This window comes from Aulonocara stuartgranti (assembly GCF_965226115.1).
Source record: "Aulonocara stuartgranti genome assembly, chromosome: 10".
NCBI classification, from domain to species: Eukaryota; Metazoa; Chordata; class Actinopteri; order Cichliformes; family Cichlidae; genus Aulonocara; species Aulonocara stuartgranti.
Genome location: NC_138946.1, coordinates 15,986,512 through 16,001,146, shown reverse-complemented (window position 1 = coordinate 16,001,146; position 14,635 = coordinate 15,986,512). Strand labels below are relative to the sequence as shown.

At 39.2% G+C, this 14,635-nt stretch overlaps 2 protein-coding genes and 1 long non-coding RNA gene across 4 annotated transcripts in view; 2 read left to right on the top strand and 1 right to left on the bottom strand.

Moving 5' to 3' along the window:
- The first annotated feature begins 270 nt into the window (after positions 1 to 270).
- Positions 271 to 1,046, top strand: LOC309716349. Its single transcript, XR_014279415.1, has 3 exons — positions 271 to 287; positions 373 to 490; positions 622 to 1,046. It is a non-coding gene; the product is annotated as an uncharacterized lncRNA (long non-coding RNA).
- A 304-nt stretch (positions 1,047 to 1,350) lies between these two features.
- On the top strand, positions 1,351 to 7,409 carry sdf2 (stromal cell-derived factor 2). The gene is made up of 3 exons (XM_082548325.1): positions 1,351 to 1,641; positions 3,270 to 3,466; positions 5,969 to 7,409. The coding sequence occupies exons 1-3, from the start codon at positions 1,458 to 1,460 to the stop codon at positions 6,266 to 6,268; spliced, it is 681 nt and encodes a 226-aa protein (XP_082404451.1). The 5' UTR covers positions 1,351 to 1,457; the 3' UTR covers positions 6,269 to 7,409.
- A 3,811-nt stretch (positions 7,410 to 11,220) lies between these two features.
- Positions 11,221 to 14,635, bottom strand: part of caln2 (calneuron 2) — a 30,048-nt gene continuing 26,633 nt past the window's right edge. For both annotated transcript variants that reach the window (XM_082549887.1, XM_082549888.1), the window contains one exon: positions 11,221 to 11,831. In XM_082549887.1, coding sequence (XP_082406013.1) covers positions 11,704 to 11,831 — 128 coding nt within the window. In that variant the 3' untranslated portion in view covers positions 11,221 to 11,703. The remainder of the gene's footprint in view (positions 11,832 to 14,635) is intronic.

The following is a 14,635-nucleotide window of genomic DNA, read 5'->3' as shown; positions in this document are numbered from 1 at the left end:
GGAGCTGAAAATGATGACGTCCGAAGCCTCGCTGCCCGGCTGTACCACGTGACTGGTTCATGAAGTGGTTCGAACTTTGCCGCGAGCTATGACAGATATAAACCCCTCAGACTTCATTCAAAAATGTGGGTGTTTGATGGAGAGTTGCGGTTAGTGAGAGTTTGGAGACAGTTTGGAGGTTTATGAGAGTGAGGAGAGAAAGTCAGGAGAGAATGGAGCCAGCTAAGAAGAGGAGGATGTCCTCCCTTGTGTGCGAACATCTTGATTATTTTATTTCTCCCAACAAGGTATGTAAATTTCTACATAAGATGTATTTTCATAATACTGATGGTGCAATACAATTTATGTTAAGCGGCTTTACTTTTGTACAAGGTGAAGTGTTTGCTATGTGCCAGGGAGCTGGGATATAACAACAACACCTCATCCATGCTTAGGCACTACAGAGCTTTGCATGAGAATAAGGGGAACAGCGATTGTGGAGCAAGACCAGGTGAGCCATCAAATGCCATGATAATATAGCATGCAGTAATGTTACTAAATAATATAACAATATTATACAGCTGTTATAAGTTACGTGTGTGATATTTATATTTGTGCTTTGTCTTTATTGTCTTTCCTCAGGAGAACAATCTCAAATAGATGAAGACCTGGTTAGCATGGTGATTGAGGACTCCCAGCCATTTAGCATTGTGGAGGACAAAGGATTTAAAAGACTTGTTAAATCATTAAATCCTAGCTATGTTCTCCCCACTAAAAAGGTCATAAAAGCAGTGAAAATGTTGTTTTTACAGAATAAAATGTGAACAGGCAGGACTGAGGCTCAAAGCCTCAGTGTGTAGCTGTCCATACCTCAACGTTACAAAAGCACAACTACTGTCCACACCCCCAACCACACCTCACCTCACAGTAAATGATCATTTCCATTTTAAGCATTTCCAAATAATCATTTTCCATACTGCCAGTATAAATATACACAGTATACTGCCATCACTACAATATACATGTTTTACACACTCCTTTTGTTGTTGACATTTACAGGCTGTGTGCAAAAGGCCACACTCTTCTAATATTTTTACGTCCAGTAGATGTCCTACTAGAGCAAATGAAGCTTCAAGAAGCTTTGCGCTCATGAAGCTTCATCTGCCCATCACTACCCTGCGGTTTACCTCGATTCTATACACACATAAACAACTAAAATAACACCATGCCATATGACAACCTTTACTATCGTTAAGGTATTTTTTCTAGTATAAATATCATTTAAGATGCCAAACAGTACGCTTAAATAACCCCAAAACCAAATAAGACCGCGCAGATGCCGTTCCGAGCCGCTAGAGGCGCTGTCTCCTGAGCTCAACACTGGCTTACTGTACGTTTTTAATGACGTAGCGAAAAATAAGGCAAATCTCTGAGAAGGATCAACGGCTGGATGTGCTTGGCTTTTAAACAAAGAAGGAATGGGTAAATTAAACTGTGAAAGTATGCCACGCTTTGTACAGGCCATTTTGTTGTTGTTTTCCTGTGTGTTTGGACTCTCCCTTGGCACGGAACTGAGCTTTGTGACCTGCGGATCAGTCATTAAACTGTTGAATTTAAAGCACAACGTGAGACTACACTCGCACGACGTACGCTACGGGTCCGGTAAGTTTGCTGTCAAAACTAATCTTTTCATTCATAAACACTCGTGTTTTTCAGCTAACAATAACTACAGTTATTTTCCTTCGTAACTAAGTTTGCATTGTTGGATAAAAATACAATTCTGACTTTTTAATTTTCATCCATTAACTGTGTCAGTGTGAGTTTGTCATAATGTTCAACTTAACTCCATCATGTTTGCAGTTAAATGTGACACGTTTTAGGAGGTCAGCTCAGTTTCTAAGGTTTTCCTGGTGAGACAAATAAAAACGTTTATGTGCACAACCACAGTTAGAACACAGTTACGACTGTTTCTGTTTCTTTGTGGTCTTTTATTGACAGACAGAAGAAGCGAAGGTGAAATCACATCTCCAACACAAAATGCAGCCCCTCTAAGTCAGCAGCATAAACTGTGTTTACACTGGTTCTTTCCATCTGTACTAGCTGACAGAGCAAGAACCCAGGGTGGTGTTAAATATGTGCAAGTACTAGTCAGCGATAGAGGTTTAGAGGTATCAGTTATAACAACCCCATAAACTCTGAGTACAGATGCAATGACACCTGTACACAGTAAAATACTATCATGATATGTTTCCAAGAAGATGGATGGTATCATGATACAACAATAATCAATAAGCTGGTGCCCTTGCAATGAGAATCAGCGCCTCTGAGTCTGAGGCCTTGATCCTCAGCTGGTAAAGGTTGGAAGGCACACTCCTGGTCAGGAAGTGGAGATGTTCAAGTATCTTGGGGTCTTGTTTATGAGTGATGGGGGGAGATTGCTGGAGATTGGCGCCCATGGTACCAGTCCATTGTAATGAAGTGAGAGCTGAGTGTAAAAGCGAACCTGTTGATTTACCAGTGAATCTTCACCCCTACCCTCACCAGCAGCCATGAGCTCTGGGTAGGGGTCGTCACAGCAGATCATCTGCCACCATGTCACTCTTTTTTCCTCTGTAAGAAACTCTGCATGTCCTCAGCCTTGTCTCTCTAACTTTGTCTCTAAACTGCATGACCTCACGTCTCCCTCTAATATATAAATTTCTAATCCTGTCCATTCTGGTCACTCCCAACAAAAATCAAAGCATCTTCTACTCTGCCACCTCTAGCTCAGCACCCTGTGTTTTTGTCAGTGTTACTGTCTTCAAACCATACATCACACCAGGTCTCACTGCCATCTTGTAAACCTTTCCTTCTCACACCTTCTGTCACAAATCACCCCTGATATTCGTGACGTTTCATTCCTTTTGTCTCCAGTGAATACCTCCACCTCTACTGTTTCCTATTAGAGTACCTGCATGTTTTAATCCTAATATCAGCATTTGGCACTGGTGTATGCAATAATGCGTCACAAAAGGAAATAACAAGAAATGTTACTGTATACTCAGAAAACTCTAGGTATAACATTGTTTCACCGCACTGACTTGTAGTTGCACACCAGCATATGGAATTGTTGTTTGCCAAAAACCGACCAATAAAGCAAACCTAACCTTCATCACATACACAAAGTTCATAAGTTATGCAGAGGACTGGTTTTAAATAACAATCTTCTATTCTAGATGAAATTTTATTTTTTTATTTGAACTGTCTCTAATATCTTTAACAATCCTCTGCTGACTGTGTCTCTGAGGCAGGTAGTGGACAGCAGTCTGTAACAGGGGTTTCTGCAGTAGAAGACAGCAACAGCTATTGGAGTGTTCGCGGGACCAGTGATGCCTTGTGCCACAGAGGTACCCCAGTTAAGTGTGGGCAGACGATTCGCCTCACTCATGTCAACACAGGACGTAACCTGCATAGCCACTACTTCGCCTCCCCGCTGTCATCTAACCAGGTGGGTGGTGGGAGAAGTACAAGGGAAAAGCTGAGAGCTTTGGGGCTATGTGTGGGATTTACCAGGTTTCTCTTTGCAAAAATTGGGGAAGGATGTCAGTGTGTAGAAGATGGACTTTATTTTTTTTTCTTCTTAATCAAAAAAGCTGATAATAAATTTAGGAATTAGGAAGATTAGGAAAAACACTGAAGCGATAAACAGCTGTAACATTTATTAATGTGTAGTCTTGTGTAAACACACACAGACACACAAAAACAGGGTGCCTGCCTTTCACTTTTATTCAAAACTAAACCAACATTTTTGCAGTGAAACTGAGTTGACAGCAGCTTTTATACTTAACAAACTCTCTGGGAAAACAGCCTCGGGTCAGCGTAAAACTCCCAAATCCTGAGAAAGTGTGAGAACACTGTCTGACCAAAGTGTCAGAGGGTTGGAAGACGCGTACCTTAGGAAAACAGAAATTTTAGTTTATATTTCTTTACATTTAATATCTGAGATATTAAAATATAATAAAAAGAAGTGCAATTACAACTGTACATCATATTTTTTCTACATGATAAAGAAATGCTGAAATTGTAATAATTGGGTGTAACAATATATAACCTCCACACACTGTCCAGCTTATCATCATTTTTTATTGACTTACAACATTTCAGTCTGTGTGACCTTCGTCATGTACAAAAAAAAAACAGTTTCCTGGCTAGACATCTCACACTGCATACTATCAATCAGGTAATGAATGAGTCCACTCGAAACTTCAACACAATCTTCAAAAAGCCAAATAACATTTAACATCACCACCTGATCCGAAAACTGGACCATCCATGTCTCCTGTTCTGAAATTGTCACTTAAATTCATAAATTACCTCAATTATAAAACCAGTTTACAACAAATATTCGTACTTTGGACAAATCAGTGATGTATATTTTAAAAAAAAAATACCAACATCCCAATATTAACAAATCACATCTCAAAACAAATCTAATTTTAAAAAAAATTATGAAGAAACTACATTGAGTACAAGTTCTGCAAATTCTTTTCTCTTCAATAATAAATCCCCAGGGGGTGGTGGCAATGCTCAATGCCACAAAATTGTCAGGAGCTCTCATCCACTCATGAAGCCCAGTAATTTGGTATGAGCGGTACTAGTACACCATTCAGTGGACTGGGATGTATTTCACCGAACCTTTGGTGATGAGATAAGACACCAGATAAAAAAAAAATGGTATACATGGCGTTGTGATCTATTAACTGATAAATATTAAAATCTGTGAAGGTTGTTTAACACAGTCAACAGCTATATTTACGCAGCTGGGAAACTGCAAAGGACAGAATAAGGATTTTTGAAAAATCTAAAAATTATAAAAAAAAAGGAAACCATCACTTTCTTTCTCAGGCCTAGAAACTGTTTGGTGACCCCTGGCAACCACAACCAGCAATGCCTCGTGCCATCAGGGTACCCCGTTTAAGTCTGGGCAGATTTGCCTCAGTCATGTCAAAAGATGAGTGATTTGCACATCTGGATTTTTCATATATAAAATCCAAACATGTAAATTAGATTCAGACAGTATCCCACACTGCACAAGTCCCAGGGGCAGCCCCATTCACACAGGGGCAGCCACAGTCACACAGGTCTAGAAACCACTTGGAAACCCCTGACAACCACAAGTTGCTAGGAAAAAAGCTGTATTCCCCGACGCTAACCACAAACGAATAAATTTTTTTAATTTCAGTTGGTCTAGTGTTTGCTGGAGGTTGCAAGGATTTTGGTTTGCCAGGGTACTCCCCAACTGACTTCTAGGTCTGTGTGACCGAGGCTTTAGATGCAGTAAAGAGCAGGACATTGGTCAGATATGGACAGGCGATTGCATCTACAACAGATTTGTTCTCACTCCAGTAAATACCCCTGAAAAAACAGACCGAAGCTGGTTAAGCTTCTGAATAGGATGTGATGTGCACATTCAAGCATCCATGCATGTATCTTCTAAACCATTTATCAGAGTCAGCGTGTGATTAACCCCCTTTGTTTTCATTTGGATTTGGAGGGAAATGAGCCTATTGGGTCAAAGGGGTGGGGTCATATAGGGTGGATGTATCCTGCAGGTTAAGGAATTTTACAGAATTGTGATTTAATAATTTTGTTTGGTTTAGGTGAGAGGTGGCACCTTCAGAGTTTACAGGATGCATAATGATCTAATGCTGGCTGTCAATTTTGAAGACAGTTCTATGGGCTCAGTCTAATATTACATAGATTAGGGGGCTGCCAGGTAAAAGATTGTTGTCTAATCTGACTGATCTAGATATTTTCATTCCCACACACAGCTCAGTAATGTCTAGTAAAGTTTAGTCTGCCGTGCATGCATAAAAACATCAGGAGGTTATTTTGTTTAAAAATGTCTAAACATTGTAGGGTTTCAAAGAGCTTCCACAAAAGAAAGCACCTCATCTTCTTCTTTATTCTGTTTTCACTAGTCCTCTGATCTCTCTCTCATTTTTCACAGGAGGTGAGCGCATTTGGCGAAAACGGAGAAGGAGACCACCTCGATGAGTGGACGGTTCAGTGCGGGGGATCCGTATGGAAGCGGGAGGAGGCCATCCGCTTCCGTCACAGGGCCACTGATGCACTGCTGTCTGTGACGGGGGAGCAGTATGGACGACCGATCCACGGTCAGACAGAAGTTCATGCTATGTCAAGCCCCAGCCAGCACAGTCTGTGGAAAGCCATGGAGGGTATCTTCATGAAGCCCAGTGAGAGCCCAGGAGGCAGTCGAGACTACAGTCACCCACACACAGAGTTCTAAACTTCACTTTTCTTTCTCTGCTTCTGTCTTTTTCTATTTTCCTCTCTACCTATTTCTGTCTCTAATTATATCTGTTCCAGCAGTCCCTTTCCTTCACCAGAACATACTTTGGAAACAATGCAAGAAACTCATAGATCCAGCAGCTAAGCAGCTACACTCAGACTTAATCTGTGAATGGCACTATAATTTGACTTAAAAGGTACAAGAAGACATTGAGTATTGAACGTACTGTTTTATTGTATGCCAACACTAATGTTTTTTTTCTTTTGCATTTTGTAACAAGTATGTCAAACAAGAAGTTGTCCTGTTAGCTTTAATTTATTGTTAAACTATAACACAGAAGACACTGCAGGTTTTCCACATAAAAAAATAAATAAAAGTCGTCCTGTGTTTAGTTGATCTAAAAAGACATTGTTACAGTTGTGCCTTTATGCTAAAAACATTGTAATTGTTTACATAGTGGAGTCTTTATTGTATTTTATGGTATCTTATACCATGTTTTACACAAGTGACAGCGAAGCAGTATTAATACAGAAAATGATTCCCCCCCTTTAAGTCAGTGTTGCATATGATTTACCCCACACTGATAACGCATAAGAAAATAAACAGTTTTTTCTGTGGATATTTGTTAATGTTAACGGGGACCTATACTCCATATTTTTCAGAATTTAAAGTCCAATATAATCTTTATCTTTATTTATTCTGTCCTCTTCCTTGGTGCAGACCCTCACTTCTCAGACAGTATCTCCCTTACCCCTCCCTTCGAGCCAGCTTTCTTCTGATTGGCTACCTCTTACAAACAGTAGGTCTGCACAACAAGTGGGCAGGGATCTGTGCTTATTGTCTGGACTGAATGTCTGTATAAACATGTAAAGGAAAAAATCTGTTAAATAGACTGTAATTTTGACCACATTTAATATGAGCAGAACCCACCATCATATGTGAATGACAGAAAGTTTGGAGAAAATAGGTCCCCTTTAATGCACTGAATGCTGTTTATTATCTTTGTTTGCTCAGAAGTGTAGAGGGAAAGTAGTGTTTGACATTCATGCTGCCTGTGCATTTATATGTGCTCCAGAGGTTCAAAGGAAAAATGAATCTGCAGTGAATACCTCATATTAAAGAGTTTTTTTAATGCAAATCATTGTCAGTGTGACTTCTTTGTTCCATTTCTTACATTATACCTTAAAGCAAACTGGAATTAACTTATGAAGTCCAACCCGTTAATTTCACCCACAATGATAACAGAGTGAAGGATTTGCAGCTAACCCGGGCTGTTAATATCTATCTGGACCATTACACTAAGCATAATGCCTTGTTTGTCCACCTAATGGCATCTTTGGTTCATTATTTGGCGGTTAATGGAGTTCGGGTGCATCTGCTATGAGGCTGTTCTCACTAGAGTTTGACCTATGCCCCCTAATTATCATGATTTAGTGTTAGCGTTGATGCCAGCATTGCTCCACTGGAATCCTCCGTCTGACACGAGCTGACAAACGTGTTAGTTCCCCTCTAGACATTACAGACTGCATCACGCCAAATCGAGTTTTAAGAAGCAGTTTGTCTGTAACACCCACTAAGATTAATGGCCTCAGAGCATTTGTATGAAGGTGATGTCATACTGGGCTTTCACTCTGGGATGTTGCTGTATGTGGGGAATGAGAGGAGCTCAGAGCCAACCATGCTGTCATTCTATTTTTAAGCCTGATATTTAGAAATGACACTGCAACGATGATAGCAAGTGACAAAGCAACAACCTGAGCTTTAAATTATAAACACTAAGTGAAAGCACTGCTGCTTACAAACTTACTTTGAGCCAAAAATTATATGTACAAAAAAAAGTACACTCACTTTCAGTTCTAAGGTTTTATGTGTCTGAACATAATAAAAATACACACAAACATCTTGAACATTTAACGTGCAGGCTGAAGCCTGTGAAGGCTGAAATATAGCTCCTCTGTTTTATTTCTCTGAGTGTTGCACGGTGTGACCTTGGAGGGAATTTGCTGGGGCACCCACTTCTTGGAAAATTGGCAGTTGTCTTGAATGTTTTCCAATTGTTTTCCACTTCAGTAATCTTTCTCACTGTCGTATGATGGACTTCAAATTGTTTGGAATTGCCCTTATAGGTAACCCTTCCCAGATTGACAGGCAGAAACAATTGCTTCTTCAAGATCACTGCCAACACCTTTCCTTCTTGGCATTGTGTTCACAAACACAGGAATCTTCCTGACTGGCCCCAAACTTCTGCTGTTACAGAAGTTCTCACACTTGAACTGATGTTAAGTTTGACCGTTCTGTGCTGCTTTAATTCTTGTAAGTTGTTTCAAACTCTCTTGCACATCTTTCAAAATAAACCACAGTTACTATAGTTTTTCTATCAAAACAAAATTTTATTGCATAAACATATATGGATATAACTTTTTTTTAAATTTTTTTTTTAGATTAAACAGATTAAACTCGTTATTTGCATTTTTAAATATCCATTCAGTTGGTAACTATTGCTGTTTTCTTTCTCCTTTTCTAAGCAGCATGCCAAGGTTGTTTTACATATCTGTGTTAGGATTTGTCTTTACACAATCTACAACTGGTAAAAACATGTTTTGGTAAAAACAAATCTTAAAAGCAACTTTCAAAAACATGAAAATCATGAATTGATCCTGTCCTGATACAGATGTACAGTATAACAATGTAAACATCAAAAGTGTCGATAAAAGGTCTTGTTTCCCTTACATAGCCATGCAAGGATGTCTGAATGGCACAATTATCGGAGAATTGTTAAGATAAAGCGCTCTATGCTGGTTTCAAAAGGGTTGTGATGCTAATCGACAAAGGCGAAGAGATGGCCCATTGGTCAAATGTCAATATCAAAGACGAACCGACTTACAGGAATAAGTGTAGCATACATTATACAGCAGTTTATACAAGGACAATGAGGCAGTGAGAACATTCCAGTAAAACCTAATGTGAAGAAAACACATGATATATTGAATTCAATATAAAGTTTAACCATCCACAGTGAGGCCTACAGACTCTACCCTAGGTGACGTGAAACAGAGATGTTGGTGACGTGACCTTGTATTTGCATATTTATGAAAATGCCCTCTTCCGCACTCTGATTTGATTAATAGCTGGTAGAAACTAGAAAAATGGCTATTACTGTATAAATTGGAAAGTCAAATACAGTATGTGACAGTAGTACATACATACCTACATTTAGACCAAGGCTGTGCCACCACAAAGAAAGATTATTGGATTCCCTGTCTTTCAAAGACATGAAAACCTAAACAAGAACATGCATACTGATTTACAGTATTATACATTTTTGCTGTAATCTTACAAAGCTTTCTTAAATTTTTTATTTATTTTTAAAGAGAGCCCTCTCCCCTCTTACCTTCTTTATATTTTGTCTAAGCCGGACTTGTGGTTGCACATTAGTTTGACTGAAACATCCAGTTTTGTTTCTCTCCGCCCTGCCAAAGTGCTAGAAAACAAGTGAAATTGCTCCAAGTTCTAAGTGGAAACAAACAAGTCTACAATAATATCCCAGGGGAGCACAGTGCAGTCCGCTTACACTGCTGTTATGGCGTGTTGCAATCGGGAATAATAAACACTAGCATATATAAAGCTACATCTACATAGGGCTGGGCTATTTGGTTAAGATAACTGTAAACAATATTTGCTGTAATTTTCACTAATTCCTTAAATTTGTTTATGAAAACGTAACATTTTGCTCAGTCCCCACAATACTGTTCTAATCTCAGCACATAAATAATGATGTTTATTTATTCCCCAGCCCCAAACCAACACCACCGAGTACAGCTTCATCCTCAGATTTAATATATTGTGTCACTGAGATGTTCAACCTTGGCTGTCTCCATTACGCAAGAAGAGGAGCATGATTCTAATCTCCTACAAGGTCTTTCTTGGACTTTTTCATCCCAGTAAGCCTTGTAAAAAATAAAAAATAAAAATCTCTATTAAATCTGAACCATAGAACACAGCATTGACCCCAGAAACTACAACAGGTATCACCTTCAGTCTTTCATCCAACCTTGATCAACTGTTGCAACAATCCAGTTTGGCAAAGAAATGTTTGTTAAAAAAAGTGACCAATACAGACCAAAGTGCCCTTGTGACACTGACACAAAAAACATATCAAAGCTCAGATTTATTGGCGGTGTTCTTCCCCCCTGTAGACATAGTAAACATGGCTGTTCAGGCGTTTACCTGCAGTACTTATTTTCACCACTAGACGGCAACCTTGTCCAAGAAAACAACTGTATTAGACAGCATGTCACAACTCTATCCCTGATATAGCTCAGTAGTTTCTATCTTTCATACATTCTGCTGTTGAGAGGAATAATACATTACATAAGCTAAGTAGTATTATATATACAGTGAAATCCATGGGGAACAAGTAGGGGTAATGTTTGGTATGGCAGTGTGTATTGTGGCATGCTTTTGCTTGGTTTATGTTTACCACAGCTGGGCAGTATTACAGTGACATGCTGAGATGAAACATTTTCTCCCAGTACATTCCTAAACATATTTTTCAGTCCTCACTCCATTTGATTAGATTTTTTTTAAAACCTTTCCAAGCTTACTCGTGGACACCACTGTTTTTCACATCTCACACAAATCTTCCTTGACCAAGCAATCAATCAATGAATCAATCAATGAATCAATCAATACTACTAGTGGGATAGCAATGACTGTTGAGTGGGTTGTCACTGAGTACTGAGTTGTGCTTCTTGTAGATTCACATAGAACGTATGTGACCCAAGACTGGTGGACTAATGTAAATGTTTCACAAAGTCTTTTGTATACATAACTATATATATATATATATATATATATATATATATATATATATATATATATATATATATATATATATATATATATATATATATATATATATATGTGTGTGTGTGTGTGTGTGTGTGCATTTCAATACTGTGCCCACCATTCACTCATTCCACATTCAGTGCAACTTCTGAAGTTGTCCATAATAACCATTATTTGTTTTCTGTAATTAGGAATGGCTCAAAGCACCTGATACACATTTTCGGTAATTAGAAAATCAAGTTTAAAGGGTGGTCTTGTTCTTGAAAACAACAAAATAATACCCTCCCCCCTTAATTTCAGTGTTTTATATAAAAACAGAATTCTTTTGCAGTTCAGGTTCCTTACGATCAGTAAATCCAGTGACTCTATGTGGTGACATCGTCAATACAACTCCTTTCATTTTACTTATTTTACTCATTGTCTGCCTTTGTAAGTTCAGTTCAAATAAAACTTAAAAAAACAAAAAAACAAAACTCAACTGATTGTTTAGAGAAGTGCTTGGGTTGTGGTCCAGCTTTGGCTGCAAAGACAAGATGTGAGGTCATGGCTGTTCTGTCCACTCCCCATGCTCACAGTGCAATTGGTTACTCCATGCCGTTCCGCAGCATCTGATTGGCTGCGATAAGCATGACACTGATGATGAAAGCCATAGCAAAGGCGCAGATCAGGCTTTTCCTGACACACGTTTGCCTATTCTTCTTCTTGGGATGAACTGAGAGAAGTGAAAAAAGAAGAGAAATGAAGAGATTATTATAATTTGTCTTTTTTTTTTTTGTACATCTTATTTTTTGTCATGGTAAATTCAGTTGCTACTGCATTCAGTTTGAAAACAAAGAAATAGAAACTGGACGTTCAAATGAATAGTCTTTGTGACTTCCTGTTTTAGTTAGAAGTCACTCACTTTCATGCACTGTGGTTTGTTTTACTTTCTCCCCGTGTTTTTCCCACCAATTTTGTGCACCACCTGTTACTAATCTAATCCATCTCCCCAGTGTACATATCCCTAGCTCTCCAGTAATAAGCTCCCAGATTGTCTCGTTCCGCTCAGTCGTCAAGTTATCAAACAATTTACTTCCTTCTGTGTGGTATTCTCCTCATTTCTTTGATTTACTACATGGGTTGTCTGTCTGTTCCTCTTTTTTTCTCCCATTACATCTTCTGCATTCTTTGCTATGCCAAGTGGCCATCTGTATATGACCTCAACTTGGCAAAATATTTGAGGTTTGGATTTTATCCTGGCCCTGGTTGCCTCTATTTGGGTCCTTCTGTCATGTAAGGTGTTTGCTTGACATTTCGGGAAAAGAGCTCCCTTGCAGGGAGTTAAACCAGAAGATCAATATCGCTTTTATGTTAGGAATTAGGTGTGGAGTCAGAGCTAAGAGGCAGTCAGCTTAACTCACCCTAAAAGTCAGGTGAAACTACAGCATCTCTAATGCTCTGCCATGCTTTAAAATTTGTACCCGTGAATAACCTTCTAACATTCGCAAGCAGCAGATACTCGAAGTCAACACAGGTGGCCAAAAATAACACCTGGTGAGTTTTATGGTTGCTTGTAGGTAAAATTGATCGGACAATTTCTTGGAAGGTCTTTCTTTTGTGTTAGCATATATGCTAAGCTAACCACTTGCCGGAGCTAGCTTCACACTATACTTAGATCACAGGTGCAAGAGATATCTCACAAGAAAAACAAGCACAGTATTTTCTCAAAATGTTGCATCATGGTATGAAACAGGTAATAGATAGCCCCCTTGGTTTTCTGCTGCTCTCACAGTTGATTGTGTCTTTAAAAAGAAAAAACAAAACAGTTAATTGGCTTTATATGGAGGCAGGCCTTGTTACATGCTGATCTGGTGATTTATAATGGCTATACAACCGCGTCTTGGTGTGCAGCATTAAAAAAGAAGTCAGTGGATGTTCTCACAATCTCAGTGAGGCAGTTTTAGGGGATACAGTCTCCCACCCATATGCAACCTCCATGATCATATAATCAAAGCTCATGTCAAATCTAAGTGACTTCCACTAGCTGAGTGAAAACTCCAACATATTACCAAAAGCTTCAAAATGCAACTAAATGGACCTTTGAGTTGAGACTGTTTTAACACGGCATTCAAGAAAGAATGTGTGAAGGTTTAGAAAATAAAGTCTGCGGAACAATAAAGGTAACGGGCATTTTCTCTCCAAGTGTCTAATGGTCTTCATGAAGAATTCAGCTTTTACCATTTTAACCTGTTCCTCGGGAGACATGTTGGTTCTTTGACTCAAACAAATGCAGGTGAAGTAGCAGCTAACATTTCTGGTTGCCATGTTTTGCAGTTTATCTCGGTGACCCAGATCGTCGAGTTGAAGCGTCTCCAGTGTAAAGACAATCAATTCATCAGAGGCAAAAACTGGTTACAACGCACGCAAAGCTGCAAAGCAAAAACAAAGACAAGAGGCGCAAGGTGGAACTTTTGTTCTGCTTGGGGTGTTTGGGATGACAGGCCCCTGCTTTCCTCCTTAAAGACATTATCTTTGGAGACTGAGAGAAAAAGATGAGCAGAGACAGATGTGTCCTCCAACAGGCCTTGAAGCAGGAGTAACAACCAAAAGTTTCCTTGCTGTCAGCCTGCTTGTCTCAGGTTGTTAGTATCACACACTGCATCAATAAATCAAGTCAGCGCTCAGACTTGGGGATCTAAGAGGAACTGTGAAAGGCACTGGGGTCCCACTGGACAGGACGCAGATGGGAACGAAGCAGCCATGAAAGAGGGAAGCTGAGTATATGGGAAGAGGGTTAAATGTGGAGAGGTGTACAGCTGTCCTTTAGAAGTGATGTCTATACCTCTTCATGTCTTCTACATCCTCCCCCTGCCTATTTTCCCACTCTCAACATTTTTATACTTTCCATTTTGCTCTCCCTAACTCCACGATACAGCCTTCCCTCAACACCAAAAACTTCGTGAAAGAGAGTGCCAAGCCAGCAGTTCCCTGATCCTCTTTAGCTTCTTATCTTCTGTCCCTTCTCTGCTTAGTTTCACCATTTCCCTCCAGCTGTCTCTTTTTAAGGTCTCCCCAAGACTGAGTCCCAGTGGATTCATTAAGGCTTTCTAAGTTTTTCAATGTGTTTGATCTTTCTTTACCTTTGTCTTAGTCTTACTCAGTGGATGTTTCACAGCAGACAGGCAATTTTGGGCTCTGCAGGGTCAGGTTTAGGCTTTCATTTCCCTATTCTCCCTACAGCGACATAAGTTGTTCATAGGCTGGAAAAATATTGCCTGTCTTTCAGCTGTTCAGTCAAACATTTAGCAGGGAGTCAATCTTCAATCTGTCTTACTCCTGGCTTCAAAAACTTACAGACATTAATTTATGACTGCAGGATGTTTAGATTTTATCATCTAAATATTACTTCAGCAGTCTTGATTTTTCATAGTCTTTTTGACATGATCAACACTTTACAGGTGAAACTTCTGTGATGGATATAGCAACAGATTAGAAAATGAAGGATTTCACCTCAAAGTTTTGCTAAACAACACTTAA

Coding starts and splice junctions, on each gene's coding strand:
- sdf2 (XM_082548325.1), top strand. CDS start 1,458: ATGGGTAAATTAAACTGTGAAAGTATGCCACGCTTTGTACAGGCCATT. Junction 1,642..3,269: donor CGACGTACGCTACGGGTCCG/GTAAGTTTGCTG, acceptor TCTCTGAGGCAG/GTAGTGGACAGCAGTCTGTA. Junction 3,467..5,968: donor CCCCGCTGTCATCTAACCAG/GTGGGTGGTGGG, acceptor CATTTTTCACAG/GAGGTGAGCGCATTTGGCGA.